Genomic DNA, 16,279 nt, shown 5'->3' with positions numbered 1-16,279 from the left:
GGCTCAAGCCTATAATCCCAGCACTTTGGGAGGCCGAGGCGGGTGGATCACGAGGTCAAGAGATCGAGACCATCCTGGCCAACATGGTGAAACCCCGTCTCTACTAAAAATACAAAAAATTAGCTGGGCATGGTGGTGCGTGCCTGTAATCCCAGCTACTCAGGAGGCTGAGGCAGGAGAATTGCCTGAACCCAGGAGGCGGAGGTTGCGGTAAGCCGAGATCGCGCCATTGCACTCCAGCCTGGGTAACAAGAGCGAAACTCCGTCTCAAAAAAAAAAAAAAAAAAAAAAAAAAAAAGAATTTAGCAATATAGTTTACATTTGTCACAAAACCAGTTCTTAACCTTAGAAGCATGGTATTAACTTGTTTGGCATGCAGGCTTGATTTTGCTGGACTTTAGTGGTGAGGTGGAGAGAATCATTTTTTTTTTTCTTTTGGAGATGGAGTCTTGCTCTCTTGCCCAGGCTGGAGTGCAATGGCGTGATCTCAGGTCAGTGCAACCTCCGCCTCCCAGGCTCAAGTGATTCTCCTGCCTCAGCCTCCCAAGTAGCTGGGATTACAGGTGCCTGCCACCATGCCAGGCTAATTTTTGTATTTTTAATGGAAAGGGTTTCCTCATGTTGGCCAGGTTGGTCTCAAACTTCTGACCTCAAATGATCTGCCCACCTCAGCCTCCCAAAGTGCTGGGATCACAGGTGTGAGCCATTGTGCCCAGCCAAGAGAAACAACTTTGAAACTGACTTAAAATGTGTATGATTTTCTGAGTCATCTTTGACCCCTCTTTACTCTGGTTCGATCAATCACCAATTTGCCATCAATATTACCCCCTAAATATGTCTTAATCTAGCTTCTCTTTCTCTTAACATGGTCACCTTCTGGTCTGAATCACTGTCAACTTTTTTCTGGACTTCCAACTGATAGAATTAATTTTCACAATGTGAATAAACTATACACATCTGTTCCTATTCCTTCCACTTAAAGGTCATTGGTGGCATCTCATGATGACAACAGTATACCATGACTTGTGAGACTTTACATGATCTAGCTTCTGCAGCTCAAAGATCTAATAGTTCCTCAAATGTGCTGTGTTTCTTTCTACCAAAAGGCCTTTGCATGTGCTGTTCCCTCATGATTCTGCTGACCCTTTATTGATCTTTTCATGTTTGAGATCAGTGTTTTTTTAGGAGAATCTTTCCTGATATACACTCTCTGCCCTGCGCTCTTATACCTGCATAGCTCTTGTTATATGCTCTCATAGCTTTCTCTACACGTGGGTCATTATGGTATTTATTTTTGTATTTATTTTCTGCCTTCCCTGTACGTTGTGTTCTATGAAGGCAGGAGCCATTTCTGCTAATCCTAGTGAACAGCAAAATATCTGACATATGATGTTCAAAGTATGTATATGAAGGAGTGAATGAATTAATGAACTAATGAACAAAAAGTGATGACTTTCCCTGTTTTGAAATATAGTATAAGATCTCTTAGTTTCTCAGATTTTTGTGAATAAAGTGTCTCTTATTTTTGTGTATATAGATTATGCTTGTGCTCTTCAGAGGGACATTTTGCTTCAGGGACGACTATACCTTTCAGAAAACTGGCTATGTTTCTATAGCAACATCTTCAGATGGGAAACTACAGTAAGACATTTTGCATTTGGTTTGTTGATACAAATAATTGCATAGAAATATATATAGTTCTTCTACAGTATACTTTAGATGATTTCAAAGTAAATTTATATATATATATTTGCATCTATAATAGTGTGCATATAAGTACAAATGTATTGTATATATAAGTGTATATTTTTTATTTATTTTTATTTTTATTTTTATTTATTTTTTTTTTTGAGACGGAGTTTTGCTCTTGTTACCTAGGCTGGAGTGCAATGGCGCGATCTCGGCTCACCGCAACCTCCGCCTCCTGGGTTCAGGCAATTCTCCTGCCTCAGCCTTCTGAGTAGCTGGGATTACAGGCACGCGCCACCAAGCCCAGCTAATTTTTTGTATTTTTAGTAGAGACGGGGTTTCACCATGTTGACCAGGATGGTCTCGATCTCTTGACCTCGTGATCCACCCGCCTCGGCCTCCCAAAGTGCTGGGATTACAGGCTTGAGCCACCGCGCCCGGCTTATTTTTATTTTTTTTGACATGGGGTTTCACCATGTTGGCCAGGATGGTCTCGATCTCTTGACCTTGTGATCCGCCCGCCTTGGCCTCCCGAGGTGCTGGGATTACAGGCGTGAGCCACCACTCCCAGCCTATTTTTCTGATTTAATACATTGAACTCCATAAGTATAGTTAGAGAAAGATATTTAGTTGAAAAGAGCTTGAACATATATCTTAATGGCTGCCAAAACCACGTCTTAAGTGACAGACTGTCTGGTTTTTGTTTGTGTGTTAATGTGGAACATGAACACCCACATGTCTTTTCACACTTTGTCCTAATGTTAGATAGAGGAGTTGATGGGGGAGAAGACTTCAGGGAAAAGTGCTTACCTCCTTGTTTTTCTCAGAGAATGCAAGCATGTACTTATTAATTCCTTCAGGTTGAAAAACCTGAAGAATATTCAACTAAGAAGTTGAATATTCTGGATTACATTGATGTGATACTTGGCATTTTGTATTGTGTATGTTTCTGAAAAATCCATTTAAAAAATTCTTTTGTGTGTTTAGATTTCTATTGCTTTAAAGAATATAACCTTCATGACCAAGGAGAAAACTGCTCGACTCATCCCAAATGCTATCCAGATAATTACAGAAAGTGAAAAGGTGAAAGACTTTTCTACCTTTGTTATATTACATAATGTGAAGAAAATCTGCCTCATACTCATCAACCATGTTGGGTATATAGGTAGTTCTTCTTGGAGTTAGGAGTATCTGATAGACGTATAGTTTTTGTTTTTGTTTTTTGTTTTTTTGTTTTTTTGTTTTTGAGACAGAGTCTCACTCTGTCACCAGGCGCCGGGCTGGAGTGCAATGGTGCGACCTCGGTTCACTGCAACCTCCGCCTCCCGGGTTCAAGCAATTCTCCTCCTTCAGCCTCCCGAGTAGCTGGGACCACAGGCGTGCGCCACCACGCCCAGCTAATTTTTTTGTATTTTTAGTAGAGACGGGGTTTCACCATGTTGGCCAGGATGGTCTCGATCTCTTGACCTCGTGATCCGCCCGCCTCGGCCTCCCAAAGTGCTGGGATTACAGGCGGGAGCCACCGTGCCCGGCGATAGACATATGTTTAATACTAGAATTCTGTATGCAGTTATATTAGTGGTTAATTAAATGACTGCTGACATTTTTTGTACTTTATAGGTTACAGGGAACTTTCACCCTTATTTTTCATTTTTTTTTTCATTGTAAGAGGTAGGTAGGATAACATTAGCAAAATGTCCTTATTTCTAAATAATAATTCCATGAGTATTTTTCAGTCTGTAATAGCTGCACAATAGCAACTAATAAAAAATGCTTCTGGTGAACAGAGATTTGGATAGCATACACATAAACACTAACCATTGTATTCTTTTTTTTAAAAATGGCAATTATCTTTAACTGACATAATTTTTATTATTCACCCATAATATCTGCTGTGTCTTAGTAGGGATATATCAAGAATATTTCTTAATCACCTGGAAAATTGGTTAGGACCCTGTGTGTGAGACATTAGAAGCGTAGTGATGAGAAAGGAAAAGGAAGAAGAAAGAAAAAGGAGGAGATGAAGGAAGGAAAGATGAAAAAAAGAAAGAGTATAAAAGAGGAGGGCTAGGGAGAGAAAGGAAGAGACAGGGAGAGTTTTGGGGGAAGTGGGGAGAGATAATTAGTACCATGACATTAAATCTTTGTAATTATACTTTTTCATCTTGTGGAGATTCTTTTAAATGCATTTTAAAATTTATCTTACTCTTTTTTTAGAGACAGGGTCTTGCTGTGTTGCACAGGCTGGCCTTGAGCATTTGGGTTCAAGTGATCCTCCAACCTCAGCTTCCCAAGTAGCTGGGACTTCAGTTGTGCACCACTGAGCCTGGCTATTTTTATTTTTAAACAGTCTTGTCCCTACAGAACACTTCCAGATGCAGTACAAAGAACTTTTGCCCCTACACTAATTTGGAATAAATTCTCACTCTGATCCTTCATCACCTTAGATATTCTGGCACGTACTTCCAACAAAGACATTCTTCTATATAACCACAATATAACCACCAACATTGAATAATTGTCACTGATCTGTTACCATCGTTCAATTCTTAGACCCCATTCAGTTTCCATAATTATCTCAGTGATGTCCTTCATAGCAAACAGACTCAGTTCAGAATTACACGTGACATTTAGTAATCATGCTCTTTAATTTCCTGGATGAGTTCCTTAATCTTTTCTTGACTTTTATGTCCTTGACACTTTTAAAGATTACAGGTCAGTTATTTTGTAGGATATCCCTCAATTTGTATTTGTCTGATGTTCCCTTGTGATTAAATTTACGTTATGCAATTTTGGAAAAAATACACAGAAATGAGGCTCTGTTCTCACCACTACATTCTATCAGATGGCACATGATTTTAATTTGTACCATTACTGGTGATATTTACTTTGAATATTTGATTAAGGTGGTGCAGACTTTATAATCTATTTTCTTTTGTAGTAATAAGTGTTTTGGGGAAGGTATTTTGAAACCATGTAGATATACCATTCTTATCATACTTTAAATTTATTCACTCATTTGCTTATGTCAGTATAAACTGGTGATTTCTTATCTTATTCAATGAATTATAAGCCATTACTATGATTATGTATTTTGTGGTCAAATTGTCCCAAATTTGGCCAGTGGGAGCCCCTTCAAGCTGGCTCCAGTATCCTTTTGAGTATTCTCAGTGTGTTTGAGCATTTTCCTATTTTTTTTGGCACAGGATATTTCAGGCTTTCCCTGCCCCAGCCCTGGGATCAGCCACTTCTACAGGGAATCCTGATTTCTTTTAGGGGAAACTGAAAGAAGCCAGTGTGTTCATTGCTATGGGGCTAGGGGAGGGGTATCACTATTTTCAAACCCTAAATAAGGTGGCATAATAAGGGTATACATTAAATGTATATAATTACACACACATATGCATAATACACACACACACACACACACACACACACACTCACTTATACATCTGTTTATCCATCTGTCCATCCATCCATCCATCCATCCATCCATCCAAAACCATGAATTCACATTAGAACCTCCAAGTCCCATCTAACACCACAGAGTTTATTTTTGTTTTCTTCCTTTCCATATTTGTAACTCCCTTCCCTGGCTGTGAGAAACCAGGCTCCCATTATCCTTAATATAGTTATTTATTTAACCATTAAGCCTTTGTGTAATCAATCTTTATCTCCACTGCCACTCCCTCCCACAGGGATGCTCATTACCAACTTGGTTTCTGACAGTTAGAATCAGGGTGCTGCCCATCACACCACAACCTAGAAGCTCTCATCATGTAAAAACTCTCCATCTGGCATGGTGGCTCACACCCATAATCTCAGCATTTTGGGAGGTAGAGGCCAGCAGATCACAAGGTCAGGAGTTTGAGAACAGCTTGGCCAGTATGGTGAAATCCCTTCTCTCCTAAAAATACAAAAATTAGTTGGGCTTGGTGGCGCACGCCTGTAGTCCCAGCTACTCAAGAGGCTAAGGCAGAAGAATCACTGGAACTCGGGAGGCAGAGATTGCAGTGAGCCAAGAATGTGCCATTGCACTCCAGCCTGGGCGACAGAGTGAGACTCCACCGCCCAGGCTGCAGTGTAGTGCAAAAGAAAATGAAACAAAAACAAAAAACAAACAAACAGAAAAACTCTTTATCCTGCTTGGGCTGATGCTCCATGCCAAGTTGCTTTACCCTCTGCCAGATTGCCCTCTACAGGGACACCCTCTGTTCCCTGCTTGTGCCAATTTGTCACTGTGTGTGCTTGCTCTTCCCACCCTGCTTAGGCTCTGATACCCCAGCACAAGACCACCCTCATGGACTCCATAACACTATGCCGCCTCACCTGCTGTGGTGACATGTCATTGTAGGGCATGCTCATTCGTGGCCACTCTTCACCGTGTTTGGTCTTTGGCACTTGACACCACACACAAAACTACCCCTTTACATGGTCATCCTCTTTGTGCTCTGACTCCCCCATACTTTTTTCACTCTGTTCTTGTTCTAACACAGTTCTCCACACCATCCCCGTATGTGGAGACCCCTACTCACTTGGGCTCTGACACTCCACATGGGCAACCTTTCCTTGGGGATGACCTCTTCATTCTTTTCTGGTTTGGACACTCTGCTTTAGGCTACTGCAGCTCCTCTGTCCCCACCCACACTCCTAGCGTGGATGCCTACTTTTCTCTTTTCCACCAACAGCTGTAGGGCTGAACTGTTCAGGAAGGAAAGAGGAAGATTTAAATATTCTTTGTTTTACAATTAATGTATAATATACCTTTTCATTTTTTTTTTTAACAAAATCATCCAACAAGTTCAAAACTAACATCTTCATTCCATACCCATAATCACCAATTCCATTTTCTTTCTAGAGGCAGATGCTATCAGTTTGGTATGTATCTTTTCAGGCTTCCTTCCTTTGTAGTTACATACCAGGCATGGGTATATAAATGTATAGTTTTGCTCTTTTTTAAAAAAAAAAGTAAATGTAATCTTATTTTCAATCATTTCATCAGCTCCGTTTTTAAAAAACGAAACATTATCTCCTGCAATTGTAGGTCAGCACATGTAGATAGACCTTTTTTCAAAAGTGCTGTATAGTATTTCTTTTTTCAAAAGTGCTGTATAGTATTTCATAGAATGGCTATACCATGATTTCCTTTACAATTAGTTTATTTCTAATATTTTGTTATTACAAACAGTGCTGCAGTGAACAGCCTAACCATGCCCCGTTAAGCTCACGTGTGACTGTTTCTCACGTATGTATTAGAATTTCAGGATCAAGCATTGAAATTTTAATAATGACAGTAACAGACAACATTTACCAAACAGTTACTGTAATCTAGACACTGCCTTAAGTTCTTTACGTATATTTTCTTATTTCTTATAAATATCCACTATGATAATTCTCATTTAGCAGATGAGAAAACTAAAGAAAAGAAAAGTGACCCAATTCACAGAACTAACAATAGGTGATAGAACAGGAATGTAAACCCACTTCATTTAATTGCAGAGACCCTGGTCTTAACTTCCTCACTACGTTAACTCAATGATTTCATTTTTCCATCATCGTGGTAATAAATTCTGTACAACTAAATATTCACCCCTTTTATATGCTCTGTGATGAAAGGAAGATTAATCATAACAATTTTAGGTGTTTTAGGTTCTAGAATATGTTCTGTGCCCCAGCAGCTTGGAGATATCATCAGCCAGAACTCTTCCCAAACTCATAAGAAGGCTATTATTGAATCAAGAGTTACGTTATGATATTTATTTATTTATTTATTTTTATTTATTTACTTTGAGACAAGAGTCTTGCTCTGTCTCTCAGGCTGGAGTGCAGTGACCCAATCTCGGCTCACTGCGACCTCTGCCTCCTGGGTTCAAGTGATTCTCCTGCCTCAGCCTCCCGAGTAGCTGGGTTTACAGGCGCCTTCCACCACACCTGGCTAATTTTTTTTTGTATTTTTAGTAGAGACGGGGTTTCACAGTGTTAGCCAGGATGATCTCCATCTCCTGACCTTGTGATCCGCCCACCTCAGCCTCCCAAACTGTTGGGATTACAGGCGTGAGACACTGAGCCCGGCCTTATTTATTTATTTAATTTATTTATTTGAGATGGAGTCTCACACTGTTGCGCAGACTGGAATGCAGTGGCGCAATCTTGGCTTACTGCACCAGGTTCAAGCAATTCTTCAGCCTCAGCCTCCCAAAAATCTGTGACTACAGGCATGCAACACCACGCCCAGCTAATTTTTGTATTTTTAGTCAAGACAGGGTTTCACCATGTGGTCAGGCTGGTCTTAACTCCTGACCTCAGGTGATCTGCTTGCCTTGAACTCCTAAAGTGCTGGAATTACAGGTGTAAGCCACCCCACCCAGCCGAATCAAGATTTATTAATATGTTTTCGAGGTTGGATATCTAGCAAGGAATAAAAGAACGGTAGTAATTTATGTAGATTATCCAGAAAGCTGGGTGATTTAAGGAGTTGGGAATGTGGTGGTTGTGCCTGAGAGTAGATAAACTTAATACTAAGCTATTTAGTAGAAGAAGTGGAAATTAGCAAGAATATTGCAGTAGTGAAAATGAGATAGACTAGGAGAATTTTTGAATTTATGTATCTGAATGACGGACTGTAAGATTATTATAATTAGGCAAAACAATTAGGCCTAAGAAAAGGGAATAGGGAACAGCAAGTGATTATTAGGTCACATATTATGTATATAATTCTATTTGGAAAAGATCCTGGATATATCTTCTTTGTAAAAAGTTTTGCTTTCTGAAGAATGTATAGCAAAGTTTCAATTTAATGAATTAGAAAATAGCACTCTAAAATCTTTCTATGAAAAGCATTAACATGCAAAATATTATCTGTTTGATGTTTTACTTAATAAAATAACTTAATCCAGCACAAAACTGAGCTTTCTCCTTCCTAAGGGTAACTGCTCAGCCATGAAAGGTCACTAACTAGGGAACTGGAAGAGGTAACACACTGAGAAGACTGTATTTAGTGCTGCCTTGTTGCATTTTCTTATAAAAGCCTATTTTAAAATATGACTTTGCAAAAATTAACTAACTAAAATGTGGAATTATATATTGAAACATGCTACTTTTCTTCTATGGCATTCAAATAAAAGTGCAGTGTTAGCATGGGTGGTTTATATCTATAATTAGCAGAGAGAGGTATTTCTGGAGTTTTTAGTAGACCATGAAAACTGATACAATTAAAAATTAAGACCCTTAAATCTATCTCTAAAATCCACATGTATTTTTTTCTTATTCTTTGTGTATACTTGGCTCAAATGGCAACCAATTCATATCTCTTTGCAAAGTTCAGAATAAAATAAAGTTTTCATTTTTTAATGATTTTGTTTAGATTGATTTCAATAAACTAATAAACATAAATAGCTACCTACTTATGTCCCCATTGCTAGTAAATACTGACAAAATTGTGTTTATTGAAAGACACAATTTGCAAAGATACCTTGTTCATATAGCAACTACCTGCGTTTCTTCTATTATAATAAAATGTTAAATAAAAATAGTATACAAAGTAGGCAGTGTTGACCTACTAGTTTGTTTTAATCATAAGGAAGTTCCCATAGACCTTCATGACAGATACTCTCCTCTTATTTTCCATGACACTAAAATTGTCCTATTATTTTTCTTTGCAGTTTTTCTTCACATCTTTTGGTGCCAGGGATAGAAGTTACCTCAGTATCTTTAGGTTGTGGCAGAATGTGTTATTAGATAAGGTAAGTGTTCATATCAGAGGCAGTTGCTTATTATAAGAACCTCCTGTTGTGTATCTAATAGTAGTTGTGAACTGAAGAGCTCATTTTTTTCTTAACTAAATTTGACTGGACAATTGAAATTCTAAGTAGAAACTTCAAGCAAAGCAAGATCTGTGGTTACAAGTTGTTAATTATAATCCCCAGGCTAACCACCAAGAAAATAAATAAAAATATATGTAGTAAAAGAAACATCAAAGGAATTAAAATGATAACACTAGAAAATATGTTTTTAATACATAGGAAGGCAGTAATGATGGGACACGGGGACAAAGATGACACAGGACGTGTAGAAAACAAATAGCTAAATGGTCATTAAACATATGTGGATTAAACACTGCAACCAAAAGACAGAGATAGGCAGAATGAAAAAATACGTGAACCAAGCAAGGCATGGTGGCTCCCTAGCACTTTGGGAGGCCGAGGTGGGTAGACTGCTTGAGCCTAAGAATTTGAGACCAGCTTGGGCAACATGGCAAATTCCTGTTGCTACAAAAAATACAAAAATTCGCTGGGCATGGTGATGTTCACCTGTAGTCCCAGGGAGGTCGAGGGGGAGGCTGAGGTGGGAGGATCACCTGAGCCCGGGAGGTCGAGGCTACAGTGAGCCATGATTGTGCCATAGCACTCCAGCCTGGGTGACAGAGTGAAACCCTGTCTCAACAAACAAACAAACAAAAAACAGGACTGAATTATATACTATATATAAGAGACAAATTAGATTCAAAGGCACAAATAGATTGAAAGTAAAAGGAAGATGATACACCACACAAACAGTAATCAAATCAGAACAGAAGTGAATGTAGTAATATCAGACAAAATAAACTTTAAGAAAAAAATTATTAGAGACAAAGAAGAATAAAGGGTCAATTCATCTGGAATTCACAACAATCGTAAACATATATAGACCTTGTACAGAGCCGCAAAATATGCAAAGCAAAAATTGGCAGAATTGAAGGGAAACAGACAATTCAACAGTAAAACTTGGGGCCGGGTGTGATGGCTCATGCCTGTAATCCTAGTACTTTGGGAGGCTGAGGTTGGTGGATTGCCTGAGTCCAGGAGTTCAGGGCCAGCCTGGGAACATGGCGAAACCCTATCTCTATTTGTTTAAAATATAATTAACAAAAAATGTTGGAGAATTCAATACCCCACTTTCAATCGTGGATAGAATAATTGGACAGAAGATCAACAAGGAAATATAAGACTTGAACACCACTATAGACCAACTAAAAGACATCTTTGACACACTCTACCCCATAATAGCAGAATATATACACCCTTTTCAAGTGCACATGAAACATTCTCAATATTCTCCAGAATAGAAGATATGCTAGGTCATAAAACAAGCATCAGTACCTTTAAAAGCATTGAAATAATACTAAATGTGTTCTCTGAGCACAATGACATGAAATTAGAAATAAATAACAGAAGGACTTTTGGAAAATTCACAAAAAGTGGAAATTAAACAGAATACTCCTAAATAACCAATGGGTAAAAGAAGAAATCATGAAGAATATTAGCAAATACTTTGGGTTAGATGTAAACAAAAACATAACATACCAAAACTTATGGGATGCAGCTAAAGCAGTATTTAGAAGGAAATTTATAACTGTAAACATTTATATTAAAAAAGAATGATGGTGAACCAACCTGTATTTCTGCCTTAAGAAATTAGAAAAAGTACAGCAAACTAAACTCTAAGGAAGAAGCAGCAAGGAAATAATAAAGATTATAGCAGAAATGAATGAAGTGAAGAAGAGAAAAATAGACAACAGATCCAGCGAGCCTGAGCGCCTTCTCCGTACCAGAGAAGCCCCACCCACCTGAAGCCAAGATGTCCAGCAAGCGGGCCAAAGCCAAGACCACCAAGAAGTGGCCACAGCAGGCCACATCCAATGTCTTTGCAATGTTTGACCGGTCCCAGATCCAGGAGCTTAAGGAGGCTTTCAACATGATCGACCAGAACCGTGATGGCTTCATTGACAAGGAGGACCTGCATGACATGCTGGCCTCGCTGGGGAAGAACCCGACAGACGAATACCTGGAGGACATGATGAGCGAGGCCCCAGGGCCCATCAACTTCACCATGTTCCTCACCATGTTTGGGGAGAAGCTCAACAGCATGGACCCCGAGGACGTGATCCACAATGCCTTTGCCTGCTTCGACAAGGAAGCCTCAGGTTTCATCCATGAGGACCACCTCCGGGAGCTGCTGACCACCGTGGGTGATCGCTTCACAGATGAGGAAGTGGACGAGATGTACCGGGAGGCACCCATTGACAAGAAAGGCAACTTCAACTACGTGGAGTTCACCCGCATCCTCAAACATGGTGCCAAGGACAGAGACGACTAGGCCACCCAGCCCCCCGACACCCCGGCCCCTGCCAGTCACCCCTCCCCACACACACTCATCCATACCAGCTCCTTGCCCATGACCCTCGCTCAGGGATCCCCGCTTTGAGGGGCTAGGGTCCCAGCTCCCATGGAGGAAACAGGCCAGGAGATGCACGTGCCGGGCTGAGGCAAGTGTTCCCACCGTGACTCCAGAGCCCTGGGCTGGTGTCTGACCCCTCTAAGGAAAGACCACCTTCTGGGGACATGGGCTGGAGGGTAGGACCTGGAGGCACAGAGGAAAGGCCCATTCCCGGGCTGCTCCCTGAGGAGGAAGGGGACCCTGAGTCTTGGGGTCAATACCACTTCACGGGCATCCCCACACAAACAGAAGCTCACCAAGGTCCCGTCCCTACACCTTGACCGGCCACTGCTGCACACCCACTCAGAACACACCACCTGCCATGGGAGCATGCTCAGGAGTCTCGGGCAGCAGGGACATCTGCCCCAAAGGAGGCAGAATCTCCAATAGAGTGCTGAGCACTGAAAAAAAGAAAAGAAAAGAAAAGAAAAATAGACAACAGAATCAAGTTGTTTCTTTTCTTTTCTTTCTTTCTTTTTTTTTTTTTTTTTGAGACAGAGTCTTGCTCTGTAGCCTAGACTGGAGTGCTGTGGTGGCACGATCTTGGCTCACTACAACCTCTGCCTCCCAGGTTCAAGCAATTCTTCTGCCTCAGCATCCCAAGTAGCTGGGACTACAGGCATATGCCACCATGCCTGGCTAATTTTTGGTATTTTTAGTAGAGATGGGGTTTCACCATATTGGTCAGGCTGGTCTCTAACCCTGACCTCGGGTGATCCACCTGCCTTGGCCTCCCAAAGTGCTGGGATTACAGGCGTGAGCCACTGCGCCTGGCCCAAAAGTTGTTTCTTAATAAAAAATGAAAACTGACAAACCTTTAGCTAGATTAACCAAGAAAAAAATGAGAGAAGACTAAAATTATAAAATTCAGGCCTGAAAGTGTTGAAAATACTACTGATCTTACACAAATAAGAAAATTATAAGGAAATATTATGAATAATTGTATGCAACAAATTGTTTACCCTATATGAAATGGACAACTACTTAGAAAGTCACAAACTACCAAAATTGACTCAAGTAGAAAGAGAGAATTTGCCTAAGACCTATAACAAGAAAAGAGATGGAATTAGTAATAAAGAACCTACCACAAAGAAAAGCCCAGGCCCAGATGGCTTCATTGGTGAACCAGCTGTTTACAGTAGAATTAACACCAGTTCTTCACGTAGTATTCTTTTATTTTGGAGACAGAGTTTCGCTCTTGTTACCCAGGCTGGAGTGCAATGGCGTGATCTTGGCTCACCGCAACCTCCGCCTCCTGGGTTCAGGCAATTCTCCTGCCTCAGCCTCCTGAGTAGCTGGGATTACAGGCACACGCCGCCATGCCCAGCTAATTTTTTGTATTTTTAGTAGAGATGGGGTTTCACCATGTTGCCCAGGATGGTCTCGATCTCTTGACATTGTGATCCACCCGCCTCAGCCTCCCAAAGTGCTGGGATTACAGGTTTGAGCCACCGCTCCTGGCCTTCACATAGTATTCTAAAAATAGAGGGAACACTTCACAACTTGATCTAAGAGTACAGTATTACCTTGACACCAAAACCAGACATCACCACAAGAAAACTCTAGACCAGTATCCACCAGTATCCCTTATGAACAATGACACAAAGATCCTCAACAAAACATTAGCAAACCAAATCCTGCAACATATAAAACAGGTTATAAGCCGGGCGCAGTGGCTCAAGCCTGTAATCCCAGCACTTTGGGAGGCCGAGGCGGGTGGATCACGAGGTCGAGAGATCGAGACCATCCTGGTCAACATGGTGAAACCCCGTCTCTACTAAAAATACAAAAAACTAGCTGGGCGTGGTGGCGCGTGCCTATAATCCCAGCTACTCAGGAGGCTGAGGCAGGAGAATTGCCTGAGCCCAGGAAGCGGAGGTTGCGGTGAGCCGAGATCGCGCCATTGCACTCCAGCCTGGGTAACAAGAGCGAAACTCCGTCTCCAAACAAAAACAAAAACAAAAACAAAAACAAAAAACAAAACAAAACAAAACAAAAAACAGGTTATATACCATTACCAAGTGGAATTTATACACGTTGAACTCAAAGCAGAGAGTAAAATGGTGGTTGCCAGGGGTAGGAAGAAATGGGGAGATGTTGTTTAAAGGGTACAAAGTTTCAGTTATGCAAGATGAATGAGTTCTGGAGATCAGATGTGCAGCATGCTGACTACAGTTAACAATACTGTATTGTATACTTGAAATTTGCTAAGAGAGTAGATCTTAAGTTTTTATTAGTACAAAAAAAGAAAGAAGGGAAGCAAATCATAACTACATGAGGTAATGGATGTGTTAATTAACCTGATTGTGGTGATCACAATGTATATACATATCAAAACATCAAGTTGTATACCTTAAATATGTACCATTCCTATTTGTTAATTAAACTTCAGTAAAGCTGAAAAAAATTTTTTTTAAGTACAAATGCTGTTGAGGATGTGGAGAAACTGGGTCCCTTGAGTACGTTGCTGGTAGGATTGTAAAACGATGCAGCCACTTTGAAAAACAGTTTGGCAGCTCCTCAAAATGTTTACCATAGAACTACTGTTCTTACAAAAACTTGTACCCCAACATTCATAGCAGCATTTATTATTCATAATAGCCAAAAAGTAGAAACAATCCAAATGTCCATCAAGTGATTAATGTATAAATAAAATGTATATCCACACAATGGAATATTATTCAGTAATAAAAAGTAGTGAAGTACTGATACCTGCTACAACATGGATGATCCTTGAAAACATAATGCTAAGTGAAAGAAGCCAGTCACGAAAGAACACATACTGTAGGATTCTATTCTTATGAAATGTTCAGAATAGGCAAATTCATAGAAATAGGAACAGTAATTTCCAGGAGGAGGGAGTAATGAGAAGTGACAGAAGATGGAGTCACGTATCTTTCTGGGTTGACAACATGTCCTGAAATTAACAGTGATGGTTGTTTAACTCTGGATATGTGAAAACCCCCTCAATTGTACACTTAAAGGGATGAATCTTATGGTATGTGAATTACAGCATAGTGAAGCTGCTATTAAAAGAAATGGTTTAAGGGGAACAGTAGAGATTTCCAGCAGATAAGAAAGGCTCTTTCTTTGCCCCTGGCAGGTACTGAACCTCCTGTCCTCCCTACTCCCCAGCTAAGTACCTCCCTGAAGTGCACACATTTTGGGTTCCAGGGCTCTTTATGTTGAATGTCCTTTTGAACTCAGCAGCTGAGGACAGGCTCTCCCCAGCAGCACCCAGTTCAAATGCTTTCACTTTGCTGGAGTGGGAACATGTGGAGAAGTAGCCTACAGGTCTGAGGTGGGGAGGGGACAGAGGAGAAAAGTGGGTGTGGTTGAGGGGGCTTGCCAAGCCCAGCCTCTCTGGCCCTCAGGAAGGGAAAGAAGTGGCTAGCTTGGAAGCCCCAACTACAAGCCCCTCCTGAGTGTCTCTGGGTGTTTGGGTGCCCTGCTTCACTGGAGCCCTGTGCCCTTGCTCCTGGCCCGGGTGATGCTCACAGGGCAGGTCCACGGGCAGCAGGTCCTGCAGGGCACAGCGTCCACTACAAGGGCGTGGAGCAGTCATAGGTATGTGCTCCTCTCAACTCAACCCTACACTGCCCTTCCAGATTACGCTTTGGCAAGGAAGCCTCCTTCATCCACTGCAGGCCGGTAACGTTCAGATTCATTGTCATTACTGTGGGATGCTTTATTCTAGCACTGGCTGAAAACTCCAGTGTTGCCATAGAGACCTGGCTACCCCACCCCCAAATACCAAGTTGTTGGGTGCTCAGAATCTATGAGGTGCATTCCCTCATTCTAGCAAGGCACCAGCGACTTATTGCAGCCTACACTTGGTTATATACTGTATCGCATGTCCTTCCAAAATGTGCTTATCACATGCAAGTGAGTTGGGATACATCCGTATAAAAACGGCTATCTTCAGGGAAGTGATAAAGTTCAGGTTTACAGATAAGTCAAGGGAGAAACTGAGTTGTTCAGTTTAATGAAGAAGAAAGCTCTCTGAAGTGAGAGGAAGAAAGGGAATTCCAGGATACTTGAGGCCACCATAGCCAAGAAAAACTGCATTTACTGGCTGGAAGTAAAATTTACCCTTCTTTGAAGAGATCCCGACATTATCTATGTTTTTTATATATACACATGGAGGTATCATCATCTTCACAGTAGTTATACCTTTTAAATCTTTGGATCATTTGGTTATCTTTAACACTGAATATGCAACTCTATTTCAGGTGGACACTATATTCTCATTTTAATAAACAGAATGGTGTCTGTTTCTGCTCTACAAGAAGACAAAAATGTTTAAGCATATATTATGTGTTAAGTATTATATAGA

The 16,279-nt window shown here is 40.8% G+C and overlaps 1 protein-coding gene and 1 pseudogene across 1 annotated transcript in view; both read left to right on the top strand.

The window, feature by feature from the left end:
• GRAMD1C (GRAM domain containing 1C) overlaps positions 1-16,279 on the top strand; it is a 98,737-nt gene that overhangs the window by 32,410 nt on the left and 50,048 nt on the right. Inside the window, exons 4-6 of the mRNA XM_074404342.1 lie at positions 1,538-1,641; positions 2,677-2,772; positions 9,351-9,431. Of these exons, the coding sequence (XP_074260443.1) occupies positions 1,538-1,641; positions 2,677-2,772; positions 9,351-9,431 (281 nt within the window). The remainder of the gene's footprint in view (positions 1-1,537; positions 1,642-2,676; positions 2,773-9,350; positions 9,432-16,279) is intronic.
• Positions 11,239-12,138, top strand: LOC101040386 (myosin regulatory light polypeptide 9 pseudogene; annotated as a pseudogene).

The sequence above is a fragment of the Saimiri boliviensis genome, chromosome 8, assembly GCF_048565385.1.
Source record: "Saimiri boliviensis isolate mSaiBol1 chromosome 8, mSaiBol1.pri, whole genome shotgun sequence".
NCBI classification, from domain to species: domain Eukaryota; kingdom Metazoa; phylum Chordata; class Mammalia; order Primates; family Cebidae; genus Saimiri; species Saimiri boliviensis.
Note: the sequence above shows the minus strand (reverse complement) of the source record. Positions and strands in the feature narration are given on the sequence as shown.